Below are 23,477 nucleotides of genomic sequence, written 5' to 3' on the forward strand. Positions count from 1 at the left end.
CACATTTGTGCTCTTAAAGTAAAATGTCAATTGAAGGATTTCCAGGAAGCATTAATGCTAAGAATGTAATACCGCTGTTGATTCCTTGACCTTTTATGTACTGCCAGTATCACAGTTAAATGTCAGTTTGTTTAATTTTGTCATACATTTTTATACCAGTGGTCTAAGTGGACAGCAAATGTAGGCAAGATACTGGAAAAATACATCAAGAGAAAATGTTTCTGGTTTGTCAGCACCATGTGGTTATAGTAACTTTATAGATTATATCCATCTGCACTGTATGTTCACAGTGTGTTTAAGACATCAACAGTTTAATATTCAGCCAACAACCAGTATATCTATATACTATATCTGGATTTCCTCTTTTATTTCCTTCACTTGTTTCTAAACCATGTGTGCACTTATTTCTGTCACATTTGAACTCTATTTCTTTTTATCTTAGTGTATGCTTGAAGTCCAAGATCCTAATGCTAATTAATAAACTAAATATCATGTTCTGTCCAGGTGGGAGGAGCACCTGACAATTTCAAGATAAAGTAAGTCAGTGGATGACACCTCCATAAGGCAAATTTTCAGCCACGTCACACCCAGCAGCAACAAACTGAAGAACCAGACAGTCAACTATTTTGGCAAAGTGGTTTTCTCTCATGTGTGAAGGAAAGAGCAAGAAACTGAAAAAATAGATGAGTACAAAGATGCACAAAGGGGGACTTTCCAACTCAAAGCGAGAACCAGCTGGGCCTCAAGTCCCCGCAGGGAAAATGGACAGAAAATATTCAATAAATTGGGACTTTGGTTGGTTTCTTCAAGATCAGCAGAATTTAAAAAGATTCTTGTGTTTTGTGGTTTAAGTTAGTCATCATACATGATTAAAATGATCATTCATTCTTACAATGTGGACTTGTTGTGTTATGCAAAAGTCTTGAACACCCTCATAATCTTTATATTTTGCTTACAAGGAGTCTGATTTAGTTTTTTAAAGTGGTTTTGAGCAACAGTTTCCTTTCTGATGGTCTTTTTTCTTTGGACACTGGCACATTTTTAGGCAACCTGACTGTTTACAGAGGATGTTTTTATTGTTTGTTAAACCACTTAATACTGGCCTACAAATCATTTGAGAACAAAAAAGGGATGAACAGTGTTTTGTCTACACATAATAGACAAATTAGCATTTTAAATTGTATCTTTGGCACCTTGTTACTACCATTCTATTATAAAAAACACATAACTTGTTCCCACTTAGTTTAGCTGAATCTGTGAAAATTGCCAACTATAACACAGTCTCACAACATAAAATAAATTTTGCCATTCCCATAGAGCTGTTAGCCAAAAACTTGGCATATCTCAGAATCATTTGCAGTGTGTCCTGAAAGAAGTCGAGGAAACTGGACAAGCAGAGAAGAAAATAATAAGTGGCAGGCATAAAAGCAATCTACAGTGCACAGACAGTATCTGAAAGTCATGTTCTCAGGAAACAGGGGGAAAAACAGCAAAGTCTCCTTTTGTTAAAGTTCCTTCTGTAGATGTCCTGCCAACAAGTTTTTTCAAAAAGGTCTCAAAGACTTTAGAGTCAGACCTGTTACAGATCGTCAACTTTTCTTTATTATCAGGTGTGTTTCCAGAATCACTAAAAACTGCTGTAATCAAACCTATACTGAAAAAGGACAATCTTGACAAGACACAAATGAACAACTACAGGCCGATCTCAAATCTCCCGTTTTTAAGTAAGATCATTGAAAAAGCAGTTTCTCAACAGCTCAGTTACTTCTTAAAACAGAATAATTGCTACGATGCCTTCCAGTCAGGTTTTAGACAGAACCACAGCACTGAAACCGCTCTGACCAAAGTGTTTAATGACATATGTCTGAATACAGACAGTGGAAAAATGTCAGTCCTAGTTTTACTGGATCTCAGTGCAGCATTTGATACGGTTGACCACAACATATTACTCAAACGACTGGAGAACTGGACAGGTCTTTCAGGAACTGTACTAAACTGGTTCAAAACATACGTAGAAAACAGGAAATACTTTGTATCAATAGGTAACTTCACATCTGAGCAGACAAGTATCACATGTGGAGTTCCCCAAGGTTCCATCTTGGGACCCCTTCTGTTTAACATCTACATGCTCCCACTGGCACAGATTATAAACAACAACAAAATAAACTATCACAGCTATGCAGATGACACACAAATATATATCACAATGTCACCAGGAGACCGAGGCCCTGTACAGGCTCTTGGTAAATGCATTGAGGAAATCAATGACTGGTTGTGCCACAATTTTCTCCAGCTAAACAAAAACAAAACTGAGGTAATAGTCTTTGGCGCCAAAGAAAAACGATTACAGGTCACCAGAGAACTTCAATCTATACATCTAAAAACCACAAACCAGGCGAGAAATTTGGGTGTAGTGATGGATGCAGACCTAAACTTAGAAAAACACATTAAGACAATAACAAAGTCAGCTTACTATCACCTCAAGAATATATCAAGGATAAAAGATCTGATGTCTCAACAGGACCTGGAAAAACTAGTCCATGCATTCATCTTTAGTAGGCTTGATTACTGTAACAGCATCTTTACAGGTCTACCTAAAAAATCAGTCAGACAACTACAGCTCATTCAGAACTCTGCTGCTCGAGTCCTCACTAAGACCAAAAAAGTGGACCACATCAGTCCAGCTCTGAGGTCCTTACACTGGCTGCCTGTCCGTCAGAGGATAGACTTTAAAGTTCTGATGCTGGCCTATAAAGCTCTGAATGGTTTAGGACCAAAATACATCAATGACCTCCTGACCCAGTATGAACCATCCAGATCCCTCAGGTCATCTGGATCCGGTCTTTTATCAGTTCCCAGAGTCAGAACCAGACACGGAGAAGCTGCATTCAGCTTTTATGCTCCTTATATCTGGAACAAACTCCCAGAAAGCCTCAGATCAGCTGAAACACTCAGTTTATTTAAATCCAGGTTGAAGACTCACCTGTTCTCAGCTGCATTTGAATAAAGCACCAAATCCACACTTTAAGCTTAAATTTCAAAACTTACATTTAACTACTGATTTTATCTACTGTTCTGATTTTATCTGTTTTGATTTTATATACTGTTTTGTTTGTTTGTTTGTTAATTAGTTAGTTAGTTTATTTGCTTGTTTTAATCAATTTTAAATCATGCTTTTTATTTGTTCTTGTTTCTAATGTCTCTGTAAAGCACTTTGAATCACCTTGTTGTTGAATTGTGCTATACAAATAAACTTGCCTTGCCTTGCCTTGCCTTGCCTTGAAATGGTCCCAGTGGAAGGCTGGCTATCAAGAAGCCACAATTGGGAAATTGAAAGAAAAGGCAGCCAAATTAAGACACGTAGTGGAGACTATCAGTCATGGACTAGCTATGGATTGAGCAGTGTCGAATATCAGAACAAAGGGCAGCCAACATACATAGAAGCGCTTTTTCAAGCAAGCTCTGTTTCCCATATATACATTAATTCCATGTATGTTTGCACAGTTCATAAAGTCCCTGCACTTTTTTCCATTTTCCCAGCAAAGTATAAAGAAACGAGGGGTGATTCAAGACCTTTGCACGGCATTATATTACCAGGAAGTATAAGGACTACAGCAAATATACTATACATGTAGGCACACACACTCTTTTTTTTATTATTAGTTTTGCAGTATAACAGCTGGTAAAAATGTCCTGTGTTTAGCTTAAAACTTTGCTTGGAGAACAAAGGAAATAAAGCCACCTTTCATTATTCTAAGGTACTTCATCTTCTTTCCTCTCATAGCTAAAGAACAATACATAATCTTTGAAACTAGCTCACTGCAATTTGGTTTCTTTTTGCAGCCTGTTCAAATTTTCCTTATATTACATGTGGTTTGTGAATTCAAGTCAAATGAAAGCTACTATTAAGCTATTGTTATACTAATAATGACCAAGCCAAAAATCTTCAGAAAGCATCCACAGACAAATATCTGTAAAGAAAAGTCAGGAAACTTTTTTAAAAACAGGAATGTTATTAACTCCTTTAAGAATAATTGTATTTATTTCTTTTTAACAGCAAGAGTTGCACCAATGCTGCGAATGACACATCTGTCATTTTCCACATAGTGAGCCACACATTTTTATCATGTGTTTTACTTCTGCGAAAGATGATCAGGTTTTTTTGTACCTTTGTGAGAACAAAGACGAAACCCGTTGCATCACGCTCACAGCGTATCATTAATTCTCGGAAAAAACGTGGTTATAAAGTTCTTCTTAACAGCGGTTTTTTTAGCACAATTGAAAACTCAAACGCAGGTGTTAGTTGTTGTTTTTTTCTTTTCATTCAGTATCTAAGAAGAATGACAGTTTCAGTCTCTTTTTCACTAACACTGCCATCGATGTGACTAAGTGTGGCTGATCTTTGGCCCTGTGTGGTGTGAAACAGAAACATGTCCCTTTGTGTCCCTTTTTCCCCCCGTTTACATGAATCCTTTTACTGTGAGAGCGCTGACAACTCAGGGTCACTGTGGTACCGAGCGGTCACTGGTTTCACCTCCCCCTCTTTCTCTCTACACACTCTTTGCTCTCCAGGGTCCCAACAGCTGTTCTCACGTATCATGCAAATAAACTTTCTTGGAACCTTTTTCACACATTCCTACACTTAAAAAAGCATCTGCGTGTTCACATAAATGCAGGTACAAACAGAATTTGATAGTAAAGCAAAATCAAATTCACAGAGAGAGAGAGAGAGGATGGCTGAAAAATGACTGTCTCAACAACATTAAGTAAACTGACAGAAACCTGATGGAGGGAATTTAGTATTTTCAAACAAAACTCTGTCATTATTATGGAGAATAATAACTTTTATAGAGAAAATAATGTGACAAACCACATTTTAGTTCCAGATGTAATTTCAAATCTGGGAAAGTAGCTCAGTAATATATCAGTCACATGAAAATTCCCAGTGGAAAAAAACTAGTCGGTGTGGCTTCCTCTGATTCCTCCTGTGGCTGTGATGTTCCAGTGTCACAGCAACCAAACACAACACATTAGCAGGGTGAGGATATACTTCACAGTGACATTAGACACTGCAGGTGGTCTATCATGAAGAAGTCATCTATAAGGGTCCTACCTTAGTGAGCCAACACTAACACAGGCCAACAGCAGATCAGTTTTCTGCCTTAAACATATTTACATCCCTATGTTGTGCCTCATGAGCCACCGTATTAGCCTCTTTTTTTTTCTTTTTTCCAAAATGGAATGAAAAGAAAAGTGCCAAAGGCACATGCTCTGGCTGGTAGGGATTAATTCCCATTTATCAAATGAACTGAAAATAACCAACACTGCAAGCTAGCAGAACTGAAGCTCTGCGCGATGATTAGCAGGGAATGCTGTAAAACTATCAGCTTGAAAATGAAGAGATAACAGATCTTTGAAATCAAACCTGTGTGCCGTCTAAATGTGAAATCTCTGGGGTGAAATTTGTTACTGCCTTGTTCTAGCCTCTCACCACAGTAGTTGCCGAGCCCTGTGGATGCAGTGTAGGCTGACACTCTGTAGAGACATTTGTGGCCTCAAGAGGATGACGTTTGCTGGTAATGCTGGTAATCCCCTAAAGTTTCCCATAGTGTCACTGTGAGTTTTGCATTTTTGTGCCGGTTAGTGCAATGTTAAAAAAGTACACCTCATAATCCAGGAGCATGTAGAACCAGAATCGTAGAACCACTTTTAGCAGCAATAGCTTGTGTTCTGTGTGACTTTAAAAGTCTGTTGCATTGTTGTGGAGGAATTTTGATCAGCTCTTCTATAGAGCGTTGCTTCAGTTCATTGCACAGTTCTCTTAAGGTTCGGCAAAGCATTTTAATGAGGTTAAGTTCTGAACTTTCATTGCGCCATTGTAGTACCCTGAGTCATTTCCTTTTTAGCCATTCTGTTATAGATTGCTGCTTTTCTTGGGACCATTATCCTGTTGTATGACCAAATGTCAGCCAAGCTTTAGTTTTCTGATAGATCGTCTCACATTTGACTCTAGAATACTTTGGCCGACTCGGTGACAGCAATGTGCAAAACAAGCCCAAATAATCCCTCCTCGCCATCATTGCTTGACACTTAATATGAGGGGTGTTTGTGCTGATATGTTGTGTTTGCTTTTTGCCAAACATGGCTCTTCATTATGGCCAAACATCTCCATTATGGTATTGTCTGTCATTTGAGGACATTGGCCCTCATTTGTTAACAGTGCATATGCACAAACCTCTGTGTGAATAATCAGAAGTGTCTCTGACTATGTATATTAAGAAATGAAGACCTGGCTAATTAGATTTTATTTGCATAGCACATTTATGATGAAAGTGCAAAAGCTTGAAGGAAGCTTGTATTTTAAGCTTAGATTAGACCAGAGTTCTGGTGCAAGGACACATAAGGCTTTGACTGAAACATTATCAGCAGTAATTGAGAAGCAGGCGTTAATGATCTTGAGGGAGTATATGGGTGCAGCATATCTGCCACATATGCAGATGTGAGACGTAGATGTTGCAGATGTAGACTGCAACTACTACAAGTAGTAATAAAAAGATAAACAAATATATTTTTTCCTTTTTTTTTTTGCCTTTCTTCAGTTGAACTTTCTCCTCATTTCTTGCCTTAGGGGTATTTTTAAATCTACGCCGCATGTATGAGATCAAAACAAACTCCTCTGAACTCCTATGACGTAACCTACGCTATATTCATCACTTTCTCCGTTTCACCTGCAGGTAAACGAGTAAACGTGGCAGGTAGGATGCAGACTGCACAAGCCTGCTGGTTCAGAATGATTACAGTGTGGTAAGATCAAAATAGGCCGGTGCGTATGTTTCATAAATCCGAGTGTCATGTTGTGTACGCACTTGTGGGGGACAGGTTAAAAGCTTTCCACGCACATTATGGTAAATAAGTGCTTGTGGTTTGCTCACATGCATCTTTGCGAGCTTTAGTCGTGCTGCCATGTTGTTTTATGAGAGAAGAGGCTTTCTCTATGTAGCCCTTCCAGCCACTTCTTCAGTCTTTTTCTAATTGTACTATTGTGAGTTTTAATATTTAACATGCTAACCGCTTCCTGTAAAATCTGAAACGTAGCTCTTGGGGTTTGTATTTTTTAAGTTTCTCTGAGGTTTGACCTTTGGGGTGAATTTGCTGGGACATCCACTCCTAGGAGGTCTGTGGAGCACACAGCTGAATGCTCCAGAGCAGCAATCTTCCTTAACCTCTGCGTTTATAGAGGTGCTTACACTTGTTGATGATCAGTTAATCAAGTGTATTTGATTGGCAGCACCTGGCTGCTAGTCGTGACCTCATTTATATTGGAAGTAGTGTAGTTTTTCTTAGGACTGCATAAAGTCCTGTGGAAACTTCCCCTTTCACATAAATTTAAATAGTTAGCATCATCATATGTTCTCCCCTGGGCAATCATCTCAGAAGAAGCAAGCAGTTAGCTTGGCGGCTATTCGTTTTTCAGTTTTTATGTGGAAACTGGATATTCTCTCTGGTCAGTCTGAGAGGGCACGTAGTTGTACGTATACTAGGAGGAATGGAAGGAGTAAGCAACCTCATATTTTTACTGGTCGTAACACGGCAGCGTTTATTTTAAGTATTTGAAGTGCATCTTCACAATATGGGACCTTCATCAAGTCTGCAATTAGCAGAGTTTGCTACTTACAGTCTGCACAGTTTATTGTTAAGCATTTGTTCTGGCACAAATTCTTGACATTAAAAGCCAATAAAAGCCTTCTGTTAGCAAGTCAGTTATTCAAACCTTCATTTTGTTATTAGGTGTTAACAAAAGATTCTCAGTACAAGTTGACCACAAAGCAGATGCTTTCTTAAAGTTAATGCCTACTTGTCCAGTAAATCTGTTCCCACTTTATCGGAGCATGCTTTTATTCAGGGGAAACATTGCATGCCCTCAGCTCAAAATAACACAAATGCAGAGTGCAACACAGAGGCCAGACTCTTTAAATACTTGAGGTTTGATGAAACGTCAGAATCTCATCAAAGAGCTTCCATCCGACAGTTTGTGACAATGATCCAACAGCTGTCCATGTAGGCTCAGCTGCTACTTGTCCTCAAAGTCTACCTCTGATGCGATCCAAGTCCCTGGGTCCTTTCTGCAACCTCAGAAAGTTCCATGTTATCAGTTCTCTAGGGGTGGGGGGAGTAGAAGGTCTAGAGCCTGGTTACCCTTAAAACTTGCCATCTCTAATCAGAATAGCTAAGAGGTTGCTCTGCTCCCACAGTTCTGCCAGGGATTGAGAAGCACGCTTACTGTGAGTGCTGGCCATTCTGTGGCCTTTCATTAATACTGCCTGCCATCTGAGAGCAGCTCAGAGAGAGCTTGTTGCTGAGCAGATAAAGATAGGGGTGAGTATAAACACTAAACAGAGGTTAGGCACATGAGCTTTGATGGTTGCGATTGGTGGTCTTATCTGGAGTGGGACGCCATCGTGTGATCCCCTCCCACCCCCCACATCTTATGCGAAATAGAGGTTGAGCAGGCACACTTGCCATTCAGAAACATTTGCAAGATTCCATACAGTCCTCAAGTGCAGAGATTTATGACAGGAAAACAGTCAATGTATGTCCAGTGTTTGGCTGGCTGCATTCTCTACATGGAGCACCTTTCATTAAACGTTTGACACCATGCTTATAAAGTCCTCAGGCGACTGAAGCTGGTTGTTTCCTTTTTGCCGTTGCTGTTAATATGAGCTTTAACAAGGCGTTATTCACGCAAGAGAGTAAAAATATCGTCAGAATTGTGACACCTCCACCTCCTGAGCACACTTGCAGAGGAGATAATACACCCATCATTCAAACAGGTTTGAACACCATATGTTGGTGGTGGATTTAACACGTGGCCTGGCTATTCCAGGACAATCTGACTACCTCAACTGGCACAAAGTTGCTTTATTCATTTACCACTCTTGGCTTTTGGATGACCCTTCCCATCCACACATTCAACTCCTTCAGTTCCTTTTTTTTTTTTTTTTTTTTCACCCCTCATTCTGTGACAATTTATTTTGAAACTTGGCACTAATCAACCTGTAACTGTCCACTGCTTTGCAACACCTCCCTAAAAATAGTCCCCACTAATCCTCAGGTCCCCTCTGAGAAGTACGGCACATTACCAGGGATTGACTGACAGATCAGCTGCACAAAATGGCAGAAATCTTATCATTATTATTAATGGAAAAAATATAGAGATTTTTAAAATGGGGACATTTCAGTTTGTGTCCTCTTTTGACACACTGCAGTAATAAAGTTTAAAGCCTGAAAACAGAGAAGTCAAATGTGCAGTCCATGCTGCGGTGCTGCACCCTCTTGTGGGGTCGATGAATACAGCTTTTAGCAGCAGACTCATTTGGACAACTTTAGGAACAACAAAGTGAACTAATGAGGAGATGTGGTTGAAGTTAACATCCTGCTCATGCAAGTCAACTGTCTTGCAGATTAAAGCTGTGTCGTATACGAGCTAAAGATGTGTGTTATTTGACACGTTTTAAAAAAAGTTTGAAGCAGTGACGCAGCTGTAACTGCAAAAACTGTTGCTTTAAGAAAGTTTGCGAGCATTAGCTTGACTTAAGAGGCAATTTGTAGCAATAATGAAACCGTAAGAAAAGCAGTTCCCAAAAAAACGTCGGTGTTTTATCAAACAGTTTGAAAAAAATAGATATTTTTTTACTTGCATTAAATCTTGATCAGCTACTCCTTAATCATGAATCAGAGAGTTTTCCGTCTTTGGCTTTCGGTTTCATTTTGGTGACAGTTTGGCTGTATTTACCATAGTGATTTCATCTTATGTAGCCCACTGGGGGTCTCTGTTACAGTTTCAAGTTGAAAATCTAATCCCTCATTCTACCAAGGTTAGAACATAGTCACATAATTTATATGCTCAGCGTGGCATGTTTTCACGTGTGGTAGAAGGAGGCATAAATTGTGTTTGTGTGCACTTCAGCTGCCTACAGGGCTGCAAACACAGCGTGCCAGATCTCCCACAGGCCTGCAGAATATAGTGAAAGAGGGCCAGCAGATAGAGTGGCATGTACCCCCTGTTGAGATTTTGTAAAAGGAGACCCAAAGAGAAATGGACAGCTGAACCAACTTGCATGCCTAGCACATTAGCTGCACAGACTGTAAGGCTTGTGGTCCCGCTTAGATGTCGGTTTTCCTTTGCTTAGCATGTGCTCTCTTTTTACTTTCAGTAACAGTGGGCCACTGTTGAGCGTCTGAAGTAAACAAAGCAAATGAAAGTAGAAAACTATTCAACTGATAACAAATGAACTATTTCTTAAGTGTACTAATCTGAATCAGGCTAAGAATAATCTCACAATGCATCAAATCCTTAAACGGTTGGGACATAAGGACGATTAGAACAGAGACTGGACCACTTGTCTTTAATAAGACTTGAGATATTCCCACTGGCCTTACATCGCACATCAAAATATATCTATAGCATATACACGCGCCAGAATTTCAAATGAGAAAAAAAAAAGTCATGCTTGCACATGTGGGGGAGGGAAACGGCTTCAATTGTTAAATAGTGGAGGAGATCTCCGTTTACAGACATTTGACCTTTGATGACTTACAGTTTCTTAATTGTAAAGGTTGCAGATTTATTATTACATCCAGTTATGCATACAATCAATCATAGCTGAGGTTTAGACATGAACCAACAGTATGTTTACACAAAGTAACAAGCCATTCTTTGTGACGTTTAATTTCAGATCTTCTGATTTCTCAGTCTACCTTTTTCAAAAACCGGTACAGGTAGTTTTGTACAAACCAGGATGTACAGTATCTGGGTTTTATTCATATCTACTCATGATAGAGTAGCATGAAATGACTCCCTTTCAAACAGCTTTAATCCACTGATCCAACCTTCCTTTTCCCGATACGTAAAGTTCATTTACATTATACACAAAGTTGTACCCAGTCTTAATTTTTTTCTTTTAGTTAAATAACTAAAGAGCAAAGAAAACAGTTCTTTTTCCGTATACTGTAATCATTACTCAGCTGTACTATAATGTACAAAGGATGATACTGTTGAGTAGCAAGGTGCATGGAATCGGTGCTGCAAAGAGTTTGATGAACGATAGCAACGGTGCCGTATGCGGCAACACCTTTCATCCTGTTCTGTCAGTTGTGTTGTCGTCATCTTCTTCTGTGACCCACTTTATCTTCGGAGGGAAGTATGCTTGCTTTTTTTTGATTGGCACAGGTCACAGGGCTCGCAATGCGAGCTTTGGCAGGACTAGGAAAGGTCAGTGGCCTAAGGCAACAAGCACTTCAGCGCTGGAATATGTCACAGGACCTCTGTGAATGAGGCAGAGAGAAAAGTGTTAAAGGCCAGATGGAGCAGCAGTCATACAAGCTTAATGAACATGCTAACAGACAAATTAAACTATATATTCAACCTTGTTGAAGTGCGTAATGGCAAGGTCTGCAAACCTCCAACCTGGTGACAATGATAAATGCAAAAGGATGCAAAACATGTTGCAATTGGAAGGCCTATAAACCTTTATTGTCGTCTTTACATGCAGCAAACAGAAAGCTCGCATGACTCAAAGAAATGAGATGGGAATGTTACTGTTAACAGCGGCTACCATATAAAAACTCGATCTGACTGACAATGCCACATGTGGGACCGATGAGGGCCATATCCTCAACAAGTATGAACATTCAAATAAACCCTGGAAGCATGCCTCAAAATAAACCGGTCTCCTGAGAAACTGCTGTGTAAAATTAAATCAGTCTGACATACTAAAAGTCATCTCACATATCCAGATTTACAAGAGTGCATATAAGAAGTGAGAATGTTCCCTTTTTAATTACACACTTACCAGAAGTATGCAGTAGTTAAAAAAAAGGTAGTGAAATATTCATTAAAGTAGGGGCAAACAGAGGTAATCGTTCTTTTTGGTTTACATAGTATTTCTGATCGCTGGCTTGCTTTCAGGATAACAGGTGAAAGTTAGGATCTAGCAGCAACGGGGAGGACAGGGTGCTGCTGACGTTGCTGCTGGGAAGAGGATGAATGAGGAGTCATATGAAGCTTAATTACTCCAGAGTCCAGTTTCTAACCCCTGGCAGTGAAGCACTTGTGGATAGGGTCTCATCACCTCTGTCATTCTTGGAATTCCTCACTGGGTCCCGGTCCAAGTCAGTGAGACACTTTGAATAAAAGCTGTCAACAGTATAAAGATACCCTCCTTCTCAGCACCCTTCCCAACACTATTTCTTTTATATCCCGTCTCCACCCCCTTGTGAGTGTAGGTATTCTCTCCATGCCACACCTTCCTCTCCTCAGGGGGGACTCGCTTTCACCGGGGTGATGACTTGCACCTTATATTAAGTACACATTCAGGTTCTCTTGCTCCGTGCCAAGGACAATAACCCCATTTATGGTACCTTGTACAGCAGTTTTCAAATTGGGTGATGGGAACTAGGTCGATGCAGATGAATCATGCCTGAATCTGCATAATTTTCATTGGAGATATATTTAGATTTAGTTTTTACCTCTGTCAATAAAACCTCATCTTTTATTTTACAATCCTGAACTCTAGCCTGAACGAGGACTTAAAAAGTTAACTAGAAGGAGAGAAGTGGACTCTCATTACAAAGCACAGCCAGACCTTTTCAGCATGGGTCAGCCAGTTGTGGAAAACACTCCATCAATATCTCATTTCAACAGTGGTGGAACGATTGCTATTATAGCTTTTTCCCCTGCATCATTTCATCTATTCTATTTATATTTTCATGAATCATTTCAGATTGTGTTAAGTAAATTGTCTTTTCCATGTTTGTGTTACAAATGTTTGCGCTGTTGTCACTTGTGTATATTAAAGCAGTTTGTAATTCTGTACCCGCAGCATGCTGAGGCTTCATTGGGCCTGCCTTTTTCATGAATGACTCCTCGCTTTCAAAAGAAAGGATGGGCTCTGTGGGCATGCTGGTCTCAGACTTGTCCAAGGCTCCGTTAGTGGAGTTGCCGTGATTTGTGAGATGGATGATGTCTTCCAAGTGGACAGTGTCTTCTTTTGTCGAAAGACCGTTTTCAAGCTTCGTAGCCTGGACCCCATTAACTGCTTGGATTGAGAGGCTGTTGGAGAGGAAGACATAAATCACGGTATGGTTCTAGTCAGGATGGGTCCGAATGACTCATAAAACAAATGAGTCATCCCACCACAATAGGAGGATTCTTTTTTTTTTTTTTAAATGGTCCCAAGAAGCATGATCAAATGCAAAGAGTAAACATTTTTAAATACCAAATCATTCTCCCACTGTTATAACTGTTTACTGTTGGCCAGAATCATGGGGCTTCTTGTGTTTTCTCTTGAGGTTTACAGCAACGTGAACCTCCTGCTGATTTGATTCGTTGTCAACTCCCAGCTTGGTCTCCTGGCACAAGTTTTGTGCTGTTCATGGTGGTCTTGCATCAATGTGCACACAAAGAAGAAACGAAAGAAGCTTTAGTTTTACCTTTCCTTGACATCGGCCTGTCCGTTTTCTGTTTTGTTGTTGGGAATGCCGACCTCAGGCGTTGGCTGGTAGTCAGCAGATGCTAGAGAGAACAAAGCAATACAGTCATTAAGTGTGACCACAGAGATAAAACATCCCACCCCACACCGTGTGTTAACCCTGAGATGTGTCAGGCTAACCTCAACACACACACGTGTGCATCCTCTTTTTACTCTCTTAAGGAGAATCAGCACTTTTGGTGCTTTTCAACTGTTGGTGATAGTACCCACATTTTTTCTGCGTCGCAGTAACAGGAGACTAGTGTATCTGTTAGTAGTTATTTTTTATCGTCTTATTAGCTCCTATTACTGAGCTGGTACTTTCCTGGTATAGGAGGATATCTGATTAACGTAGGTGTACTGCATTTGATTAAACACATGCATGCTGCAGCTGCAACCACCATTAAAATAAATAAACATTAGCACTGTCAAACTAACTGTTAGAACCAAACACAGAAAAAAGAACTAACATTGAAGACCAGGCTTTATCTAGCCTACATGACTCTCTACAGAATAATATATTTGCAAGCAATCCTGATCTTGCTGCTAAATATCCAAAACACTGTAAAGCAACATAGAGAAAATGATCAGGCTGGACCATAATGCTAAGTAAATAAAAGACATTTTTATTTTCTTTTGACATTGCACACCAGCTGCTAACTTCAGAGTCTTAATAGCTGTGGAGAAACACCTCCCGAGTGGGTACTCAACCCCCAAATCTGCATCCTTTTCAAAACGTTCACAATAAAATGCCAAACTCTAGTCATCATTTTCAAATGGTCATTTAAACATTTGGGTTCGAACATTGAGGTGCAGACGTCCAGTTTTCTGACCTCATGTATATCATAAAACGAAGACATTCACACTCACACATGACGAACTAAAAGGCATTTCTGCCAGGTCTCAATCCACTTAATGGCTCGCTAGTGTCTCCTTGCAATGTGAAATTTGTGAAATTTGACACAAACTGCATTTCCATCTTACTCATTTATAACGTGTGATGTTAAAATTTCGCTAGTAAGGATATTGTTAAGTAGGGAGAGAGTAGTTTATGTCTGAAAACTTTGCAGCAACACATGTATCACTGTTTTATTCAAAGTCTCTCTAATGAATGTAGACTGCTGCAGGCTGTTGCCATAAGGTGACTCTTCCACTCAATTCTCCTCAGTCCGAGGGATTGGACAACAAACTAAGGCCACATGGGTCCTATTCTGCAAAGAGCAACTCCAGCTGTACAGGATATGAGGGGAAATGTATAATAGGCCTTTTAAAAGTGCATCCCTCTCTGAATCTTACTCACAGGGGAACTGATAACAAGCATATGACATATCTGTGCTTTGTTTTGTGCAAGCTATGGAAGAGGTAAAAGAGGTAGACTGATATTTATGTGTACATCAGTGGAAAGTATTTTATAGACGCCAGTAGAATCTACCAAAATTGAGTTCTTTTGAGTTTAATCGAAGCAGTAAAAGTCTAAGAGTATTCTGAACACCAGCTGGCCAGAAGACGTCCACTTTGTTTTAAATCCCTTCCTAGATAACACATTAATGGGAGATGAGTTAAGACAATTATCCTTTGTAATTCAAGCAGATTAAAGGCTAGTAGTGGGTAATGATTTCACTCAGGGATGTTTTGTAAAAGGCTGAGGGGAAGTCCAGACTGATGCTTGGCTTACCTTTGCTACTCTCTGCCTGTTTGTCATTGACATGTTCGACTGGGGAGGACTTTGTCTCTTTCTGTGAAAGTGGGAGAGAATTTCAGTCACTTTTACAGCAAAACTAAGTTTTATTTTTTCAATTTGTAAAAGAAGTTTTGGTTTTTTTAAATGTACCTTGTCACTTCCATCTGTCTTCCGTGTCCTCTTCATGATCTCCTCCAGTCGCTACAAAAGGAAGACAAAATGAATAAATAAAGGAATAAAACAGATAATACCCCACAAGGAACCAGATGCTAATAAGCAGACGTACATTTTCTGTGCACTGGTGGACAACAACGCAATGATACTGGCACTTGTGTTATATCATATTACCAGTAAAACATAGGCTTCATGCAACATCTATAAAAAATATTTGGTTTGACTTGATGAAAATTTGGCTACGCTTATTCGGCTGGACTAGACCACACACCTTGCCGAATTGTTTAGATAGAAGCTAAGGGTTCAACTTTCCCTTTTCATTAGTTCTTTAAAGCAGTCAGGTTATTATGCTCAAAATAAACTGAAGCACATCGGGTGGTGGGTTAGACTAATGAGGGTAAAAACGCTGTTGGTGTACTGAGCTGAAACAATAGTGAATACTGAACAACAGGAAACACAGAAAGGGTAAGCGTGTGCTACACTGTGATATAGAGAACGCTGCATGGGTAATTTGTATGCACAGAGGTTTGAACAACATGAAAATTTTATTTGAGGACACAGCTAGCCTGGGACAGCTAGATCATAGCTGCAGCTGCCACTCATAAAAGTGAGACATTTTTAAGATCCAAGATCATATATGGAGCGCTCACACGCTCACAGCTTTGGTATCTAGTTTGGCATCAAAATGTCTGTTTCAGGAGTAAAGAGTTGTTGTGCTGCTCGAGGTACCTATAAACACCTGTGCTGAGGTAATAAGACTGAGTCACTTAGGTTTGGTAGAGGACTGTAAAAGGAGTTTTGTGTAGTGCGACTGCGGTGCAAGTCTTTGGGGCAGAGGACATGCTGTTCTTGTGGGCTAATTCCTGCCAACAGCAAAACTTCAGCTGGCGGAGCTAGGCCTGACACGCCTAGATAACAGCCTTTCACACATGGAGAGAAGATGAGGAGAGGGAAAGAAAGGCTTAGATAGCCTGCAGAGGCACGATCTTATGTGTGTGATATACTTGAATATATGTTCACCAAAGGCCCAGGTATCAGTACACATGAGAAAGGATCCACACACAGATGACTGACACAGCTAGCTCGCTGTTATTAGTTTTATATATAGCTTAATGCTCATTCACATTGTAAGCCCTATTAAATCATGGCATGCAGACAGCCGATCCAGGATAAGCCAAAAAACATCATTCATCTTGTTTCAGGGATTCAACTTTCTGCGTTTGTCATGTAAAAAGGGCCGACCTCAGGATGAATGTATCTTGGAATATACCACCACCGGGGGAGGAGAGCTTTTGTAAACCGACTACAAAATTGATTTTGGCATTACTCTGTATCGTGCAAGAGAACATTTTCCTCTTTTAAATCAGCCACTGTTTGGAGATGCTGTATTTCGAAAGGAAAAGTTCAACTCCAAATCGAATGTACTTGCATGTAATGCTACTGATGCATTCAGATTGTTATGTCTTGTCATCAATATAAAGGAAAACGATGGCACATGCCTTGAGGTTTTCAAAGTGCCAACAAATGCGTTTTAAAAACTCAGTAGCAATGTCTCCTTCCAGAAATAATGACTTTTAAACATTGTTGTGAGCAATTTCAACTTCTTTTCATCGTCTGCATTTGGAAGGAAACCAAACATGCAGCACAGCTGAGTATGGACACCGTTAATGTTTTCATCTGGTCTTGCTGCCACTAGCATGAGACTGTTATCATAGGCACATGGACACTTTCTTCTGCAGAATGATATCTCAGTGGAGCTACGTGAAACTACTCACAAGTTGATTTATTTATTTATTAGCCACTTTGTCATGATTGCTGTAAAGAGACAATCACTTCTGAGTTTCTCACATGTATTGCATATATTGAGCACCAAGCACGAGTGTTATTTAGTTCAGTTATATTCAAAAGAAGACAGACATTTTTACAATCTACTACACAATCCAGCTCCCACCAAAAATAGATAAACGGCACTACAGGACAGTTAGACAAAAAAACAACTTTGGACTTTAAAAAAAAAAAATTATTCCAAAAAAATCCAAGCTGGGATATTTTTGCATTTATGATCCTTTACAACCCATAAATATCCATTTCCTTTTTGGAATTCAGTTACTTGGCTGAAAGAAACAACATTGGCAGGACAGATGTATGGCCCTACCTTTTTCCTCTCCAGCCTCTCCTGCTCCTCCTTCTGGAAGTGTTTCTCCCTCTCCAGGCGCTGCTTCTCCGCCTCCTCCCGAGCTCTAGCCTCAGCCTCCTCTTTCTGAAACACACACAAGCAAAAATCCAACCACAACTTTAATGGCAGCAGAAGAGGGAAAAAACATCAGCCAAAATAACATGCCTTTTACGTAACAAGGGTGTGGTTGCTCCCTGCAATTATTGTCTACGACCACAAAAGGGATATTTTTCTGTACCTTTGAGCCAAAAGGATCTATTTTCAACATTTACAGCTTCATGGGGGCGATTCAAAGTGAAAGACAACACTTAAGTCTTTGCATAATTCTACTGAAACGTGTTTGACCACAAATGCCACTTCTATGACAAACCACAAGGGGGAGACAAAGCGCCCTGATCTGATAGCAACGTACATACTGCAGTGACACAATTAATCACGACCCCAGAATAATCGATCACTCTGATGAATGGCCACATTCTGTTTTCTGCTTATCAAGCTTCATTGTCATCTGGTTCTCAACAACCACTTCCGCAAACACAAGAAGAATCAATACTGTTCGGGCGGATTATCTGGCAGACTGAAAGGTTAAAGGGGCCACATTCAGTGTCGCTCCATGTTCACCAGATCAGATTAATATTTACCTTTAAAAGACAACAACATCCCAAAATAGGTGACTGGGTTTGTAGGATGAACATGATATCAGACAAGGTCAATGTGAGCAGCACCTGAAAGGGTCTCATTGTTTTCCGTGTACGTTTTGGCATGGTGGGAAGAGTGGAATGATGTGGCAATACAGTGAGTTATCAGCTAGTTATGACTGTTGTCCTGTTTTATGCTCGTCTAACTAACCAGACCTGATGAGTGACTACAAGACTCCTTTAAATACACTTGATACTCTTCTGGAAACCAGGGGCAGGTTGACAGCATACCTGTTTCTGCAGCCGTAAATTCTCCTCCTGCTCAGCTTTGGCCCTTTCCTGAGCCTCCTTCTCCTCTTGCAGCCTCTTCGCTTCATCCCTCTTCCTCTGCTCCTCAGCCATGGCCCGTGCCTCCTCCTCCCTGCGTTGTCTCTCCTCTGCTTCCCTCGCTAAGCGTTCCTCTCTCAGGATCCTGAAGTGTTTGAATACAAGGTTGAGATAAGATTTTTTTTTTAGTTAACCATAAAGTCTCTTGAGATTAAAATCTCTTTTTCAAAGACATTTTATCTACAAAGTCGTCTGCCAAATGCTCCGAATGTCATAAACAATTTAAATTGATTTACTCGTAGTGTAAGCAGTGTGAACGAGAAAGGAAACAATTGGAATTAAGAGTGCCGAAAAAAGATCAAATCAGTTTCCAGGGAGTAAATAGTTACTTGCTGTGGTCAAAATCAAAAATGGTTACACATCTGGAGATAATGCAGAGTCATTCATCTTGAATATGCTTGGATAGTCCATCCAGCCCTTCATGATTTGCCTTACATGTAACCATTTACACAGAATTTGCCCAGAAAATAGCTAAATGTCCAGAGTGGGTTTATTCTGCTGCATAAACAACTACTACTCTATATCTACAGCTTCTTCCTCACAATGATATGCAAAATGTTGTTTTTGCCCAAGTATTTTTTAATATTTATTCCCACTTATAACCTTTTGTACAGGTTTTGGCATAGCTGACAAGAAAAGGAGAATATTACATAGTTCAAAAACTTCCCACAGCTTACAGGAGTTGCATAGTCACCGTTTTGTCTTTGCATGCATTTTAAAAACCAGCTGACCTCTCTTTCTCTTCCTGTTCGCGGCGTTCCTGCTCTTCCCTCTCCCTCTGCTCTCGGGCCTGTCGGCGTTTCTCTGCCAGAATACGAGCCGCCTCTTCTGGGTCATTCGTGCCTGCCATGGGCTTAGCGGATGGAGAGGGTGCAGGTGACACTGCACGCACAGAGGGAGAGGAATTGGCTGGCTCGGGCAAGGAGGAAATGGCGCTGGCTGTGACTGGTGTGCCTGATGCATTGGCAGTAGCTGAGGATACAACAATGGCAGGAGCCACAGGGGAACCTAAAAGAAATAACAGTATTGTAAGCGGAGAGTCACAGAAATGTATTTGCTTTCATAAAGAGATGCCTGTTAATTATTATTAAACTGTAAACAACCACAGCCATTCACCCTACAAATGCAGTAATTATATATTTAAGACTGATTAGCACAGCCTCTTAGCTTTGTGCGAGAGAAGACCCCGACCACGATCTCTGTGTGGCTCATTCAGTGTGCGCCCTTTATTTCCATGACTAATTATGCTTGACGGTAATCTTTGACCACTGTTTCAATTTCACTGCATGTGTTTTTCTGTTCAGTCACAGGCAGAGGGAATCTCTTTGGGAAGACAATAAAAATAGAGAGAAGCTGTTCATAATTGAACTATGTCACCAGTCTGCCACAGGGCTAACACAGAGAGACAGAGTCTACCATCCAAACTCACTTTGGACAAATCATTTCACTAACTGCTTGAATTGATTTGAAATTAATTATAGTCCTGTCTGAAGGACATGATTATCACTCCTTTTTGTACTCACTCTTTTTTTCTTCTGGGGTGGCTGGCCTATGGGGCTGTCTCACTCTCTCAAGAGGGGCAGGTGAAGAGGTCCGGTGGTCTATCCTGGCAGGGGTCCTGGCTCTTTTGGGCCGGGCCTTCGGGGTTGACGGGCTTCCGCGTGCTGACGGAGGCTTGGGGGAGGCAGCAGGGCTGGGAGAGGCAGTTCTGCCCTTGGGTGTGGCAGGGGACGCTGGCCGTTGTCTTGATAAAGGACTAGGACTGGAAAAAAGTAAAAACAAAAGCTGAAGGATGGAAAATTGTGTCAACAGTTCTCAGCGTTGTTCTCTCGTACCACATTATATATTTAGACCTGGCCTGAAATGCTTAAAATGGCACATGTCCTTAAGAAACTCTGACATCGGCACAGGATCTCAGCAGTCAAAGCACTCAAACATTGCATCATGCCTTATAGTGCATTATCAGTTAGCATCCCAGCAATGCAGCACTTGGAGGAACAACATCCATTATGCTGAAGATTTTTTCCCCCCTTGAGCCTCTGGCGCTGACTGCTCTGCCAAGCTCTTTGCTGCCTTTTTGTTGAGTCAAAAGAAATTGATTTTTTTTTTCTTCTTTTCTATCCCTTCTGCCATGGATGTCATTTATTCTGGGACCAGGGGATTAGAGGGTAAATTCTTGGGTATTCACTCAATGCATATGCTCAAGCAATGCATGAAATGTGAAGTCTTTGCAGCACAGACCCAAACCAACCCAGTCATTGACCAGAAACAGGCTGCAGGTCAGGTGCATCCAAGGCTAATCTGGTTTACAATGCAGTTTTTGTTTCTGCGTATTTAAAAGAGTAAAAAGGGTGCGTTATTATAACACAGATTTCTTAACTGGTTCTAAGGTTATGGAATAATGTAAACTTTAAACTGAGATGGTAGCTTTGACATTTTGACTTTACATGGGGGTTGGAGCTTTCTGCTAGGTTTCCCAGAGGCCAGACATTTATTGAAAATGTTTAGCATTGAACTCAGGTTTCTGTGATTTATTTTTGTGTATATGTGCCAAATGTGGATGCTTCCACGCATGCACTACATGGTCCAGGGCCTGGATTAACTGGTTAGCAACATCTGAACTTTAGTAGTATATATGGTGAATATTTTAATCCACCGATAAAATAAATAAGAATAAGAATATATCGTTAGCTTCATAGCATAAGTGCCTAAGTCATTTGACTAAGTCAAATGACTTAGGCACTTATGCTATGAAGCTAACGATATGAAATTGGCCACCAAATATGCTTAACTCGAGACTGTTGCTGATATGCTGACTATCCAAGAAAACTCTACTGTAAATAAGTTGCATGCTAGCATGCTATCCCCTCACTGATTTCTATATAGGTATGCTATACAGTCTGTTGAGTCTTTATTGTTAGCTTCATTTTGTCTTTCGTTTTTGTAATTTCACTGGATTATTCTTCATCATAAGTTATTGATAGAACCAGTTAGATGATTAGATGATTTACTAACAGAAGATTGATCTGTGAGCTGATATCTGACTAAAATGTGAAAAGCTTAAATTTCTCTGTTCGACTCAAAACTTGTTGATATTCTTTTGACATTTTGTAACTAAATGGAATAAAAATGTTGCACTGCAGCCATAAAATATATATAACTCACAGTACTGATAGTGGTGAAATATTCAAGCCAATATTAAATCTGTTAAGTGTTTTACCTTGGATCAGGTCTATGTCTCATACTAGGTAGAGACTGTCTCTTCTTCAGCACTTTTTCTTTAGTGATGGCACTTTTTTCCATTTCATTCTCCCTTTCTTTGTCTTTCTTTTCCTTCTTGTTTTTATCCATCTGTATAAAGATGGAAAATATCAACATGCAAAGCAAAAAGAAGCAGATTTGAAACGGCATATAGATTATATAATAATGTCATATAGGTAATTATGCAGACTTACAGGTGTGGAGCTCCGCCTGCGTTGACGCTGGGTGATATCTGGTGAGCTGGACGTCACCCTCCAGCGGTCAGAGCAGCGGTGGTGCGGCTGATGGCCACACAGGGTCAACGGACTTGCTGAGGCTGAACGAGGGCAGAGAGGAGAGTCTAAAGAACAGAGCAACAAATAATTAAGCCTTGCCAACATTTATATACTAATAGTATTCACTAAATTCACACTGACGGCAACAACTCATTTGAGGCTTTTAAAAAAAGAAGAAAACTTACGACCGTCTTTTCCATTTGTGAGGACACTAGCAGCACTGCGGCTCCGGGCGAGGAAAGAAAGAGTTGGTGTCATCAGCCGGTCGACTATGCTGCTCTCCCACGGACTCAACGCAAGGCTGCGCGCTGCAAGAAGGAAAAATAAAATAATTCAATTATCTCCAAAGATACATGATAATGGGATGCCGTGAACCAGAGGAAGCTTTGTTATATCTCAGCTCACATTCGTGGTTAAACGGGAAATGTTACTCCTCACCCAACACCAAATGTAAAGTGTAGAAGTGTAGTGTAGAACTGCATCTGCAATCCAGAAGAACCATACAATAAACCAATAAAACACCAGTACCACTTAAAGAAGAAAAATAGGCCAGTATATGTGTCCACTGTAACCTTGACCTGCATGGGTATGACCGAGGAGAAGAGGGGTTATTGGTAATTCTTTTGTAGACAGCCTTGTGCACAAACGGCGAAGAAGCAGAATCCTGCGTCTCATTTGGGTGTAAGATGTAGAATGAGTAAGGTTTGGGAGTTTTAACTGTGACGGGAAAAAAGACAAGTGAGGAAGTTACCCGTCGATTTTTTTTCTACCAGTACAGAGGAACAGTACCTGCTCCGAGGAGAATACATTAAGAAAATGCTGACTCACTGACTAACTTTCTTCTCTGACTGTGTAGAAGTATGCAGTGGCCTTGTTAACTGTAGAGCTATAAAAAGCTATACTCATCTTAAGCTTGGAGACACAAACTCGATTTAAAGAAATCAACAAAAACCAATTAAATCAATAAAAACATTTAAGACAAAAAGACGGCTGTGATTCAGTACGTTATGGTGACAAATGGACACAAAAGGACTGGGCACATCAGGAATGAAAAGGCCATCACCACACAATTAACCAACCAAAGGACAGTAAAACGCCACTAGGAATACTCCCATATCAAAATATGAGCATGCAGAGCATGTCAAACAAAACCACAACCCAAAGTTTGGAATGAAAAAAAAAAAAACTTGTGATTTTTGGAAGATGGAAATGGGTCAAATATCAACCATCAAGCAAGAAGAGGATTGAAATCAAAGGGGAAGAAGTAACTGAAAAAAGACAATGATGGACGGGTTCGGTAGTGCTGGCAGTGTCAGAATGATGGACATTTAAAACAGGAGCGGGGCATTCCAGATG

General features: G+C 40.3%; 1 protein-coding gene across 5 annotated transcripts in view; it reads right to left on the minus strand.

Moving 5' to 3' along the window:
- Window positions 1-10,389: 10,389 nt before the first annotated feature.
- The window catches only part of map7d1a (MAP7 domain containing 1a), a 39,682-nt gene continuing 26,594 nt past the window's right edge, over window positions 10,390-23,477 (minus strand). For 4 of the 5 annotated variants that reach the window (XM_026184215.1, XM_026184213.1, XM_026184214.1 and 1 more), the window contains 11 exons: window positions 22,307-22,429; window positions 22,041-22,186; window positions 21,806-21,936; window positions 20,109-20,347; window positions 19,317-19,593; window positions 18,490-18,670; window positions 17,540-17,644; window positions 15,361-15,411; window positions 15,205-15,265; window positions 13,492-13,573; window positions 11,332-13,111 (listed from right to left, as the gene is read on the minus strand). In XM_026184215.1, the coding sequence (XP_026040000.1) occupies window positions 12,721-13,111; window positions 13,492-13,573; window positions 15,205-15,265; window positions 15,361-15,411; window positions 17,540-17,644; window positions 18,490-18,670; window positions 19,317-19,593; window positions 20,109-20,347; window positions 21,806-21,936; window positions 22,041-22,186; window positions 22,307-22,429 (1,787 nt within the window). In that variant the 3' untranslated portion in view covers window positions 11,332-12,720. The other variant, XM_026184216.1, reaches the window with a different exon arrangement.

This window comes from Astatotilapia calliptera, chromosome 11 (assembly GCF_900246225.1).
Source record: "Astatotilapia calliptera chromosome 11, fAstCal1.2, whole genome shotgun sequence".
Classification (NCBI taxonomy): Eukaryota; Metazoa; Chordata; class Actinopteri; order Cichliformes; family Cichlidae; genus Astatotilapia; species Astatotilapia calliptera.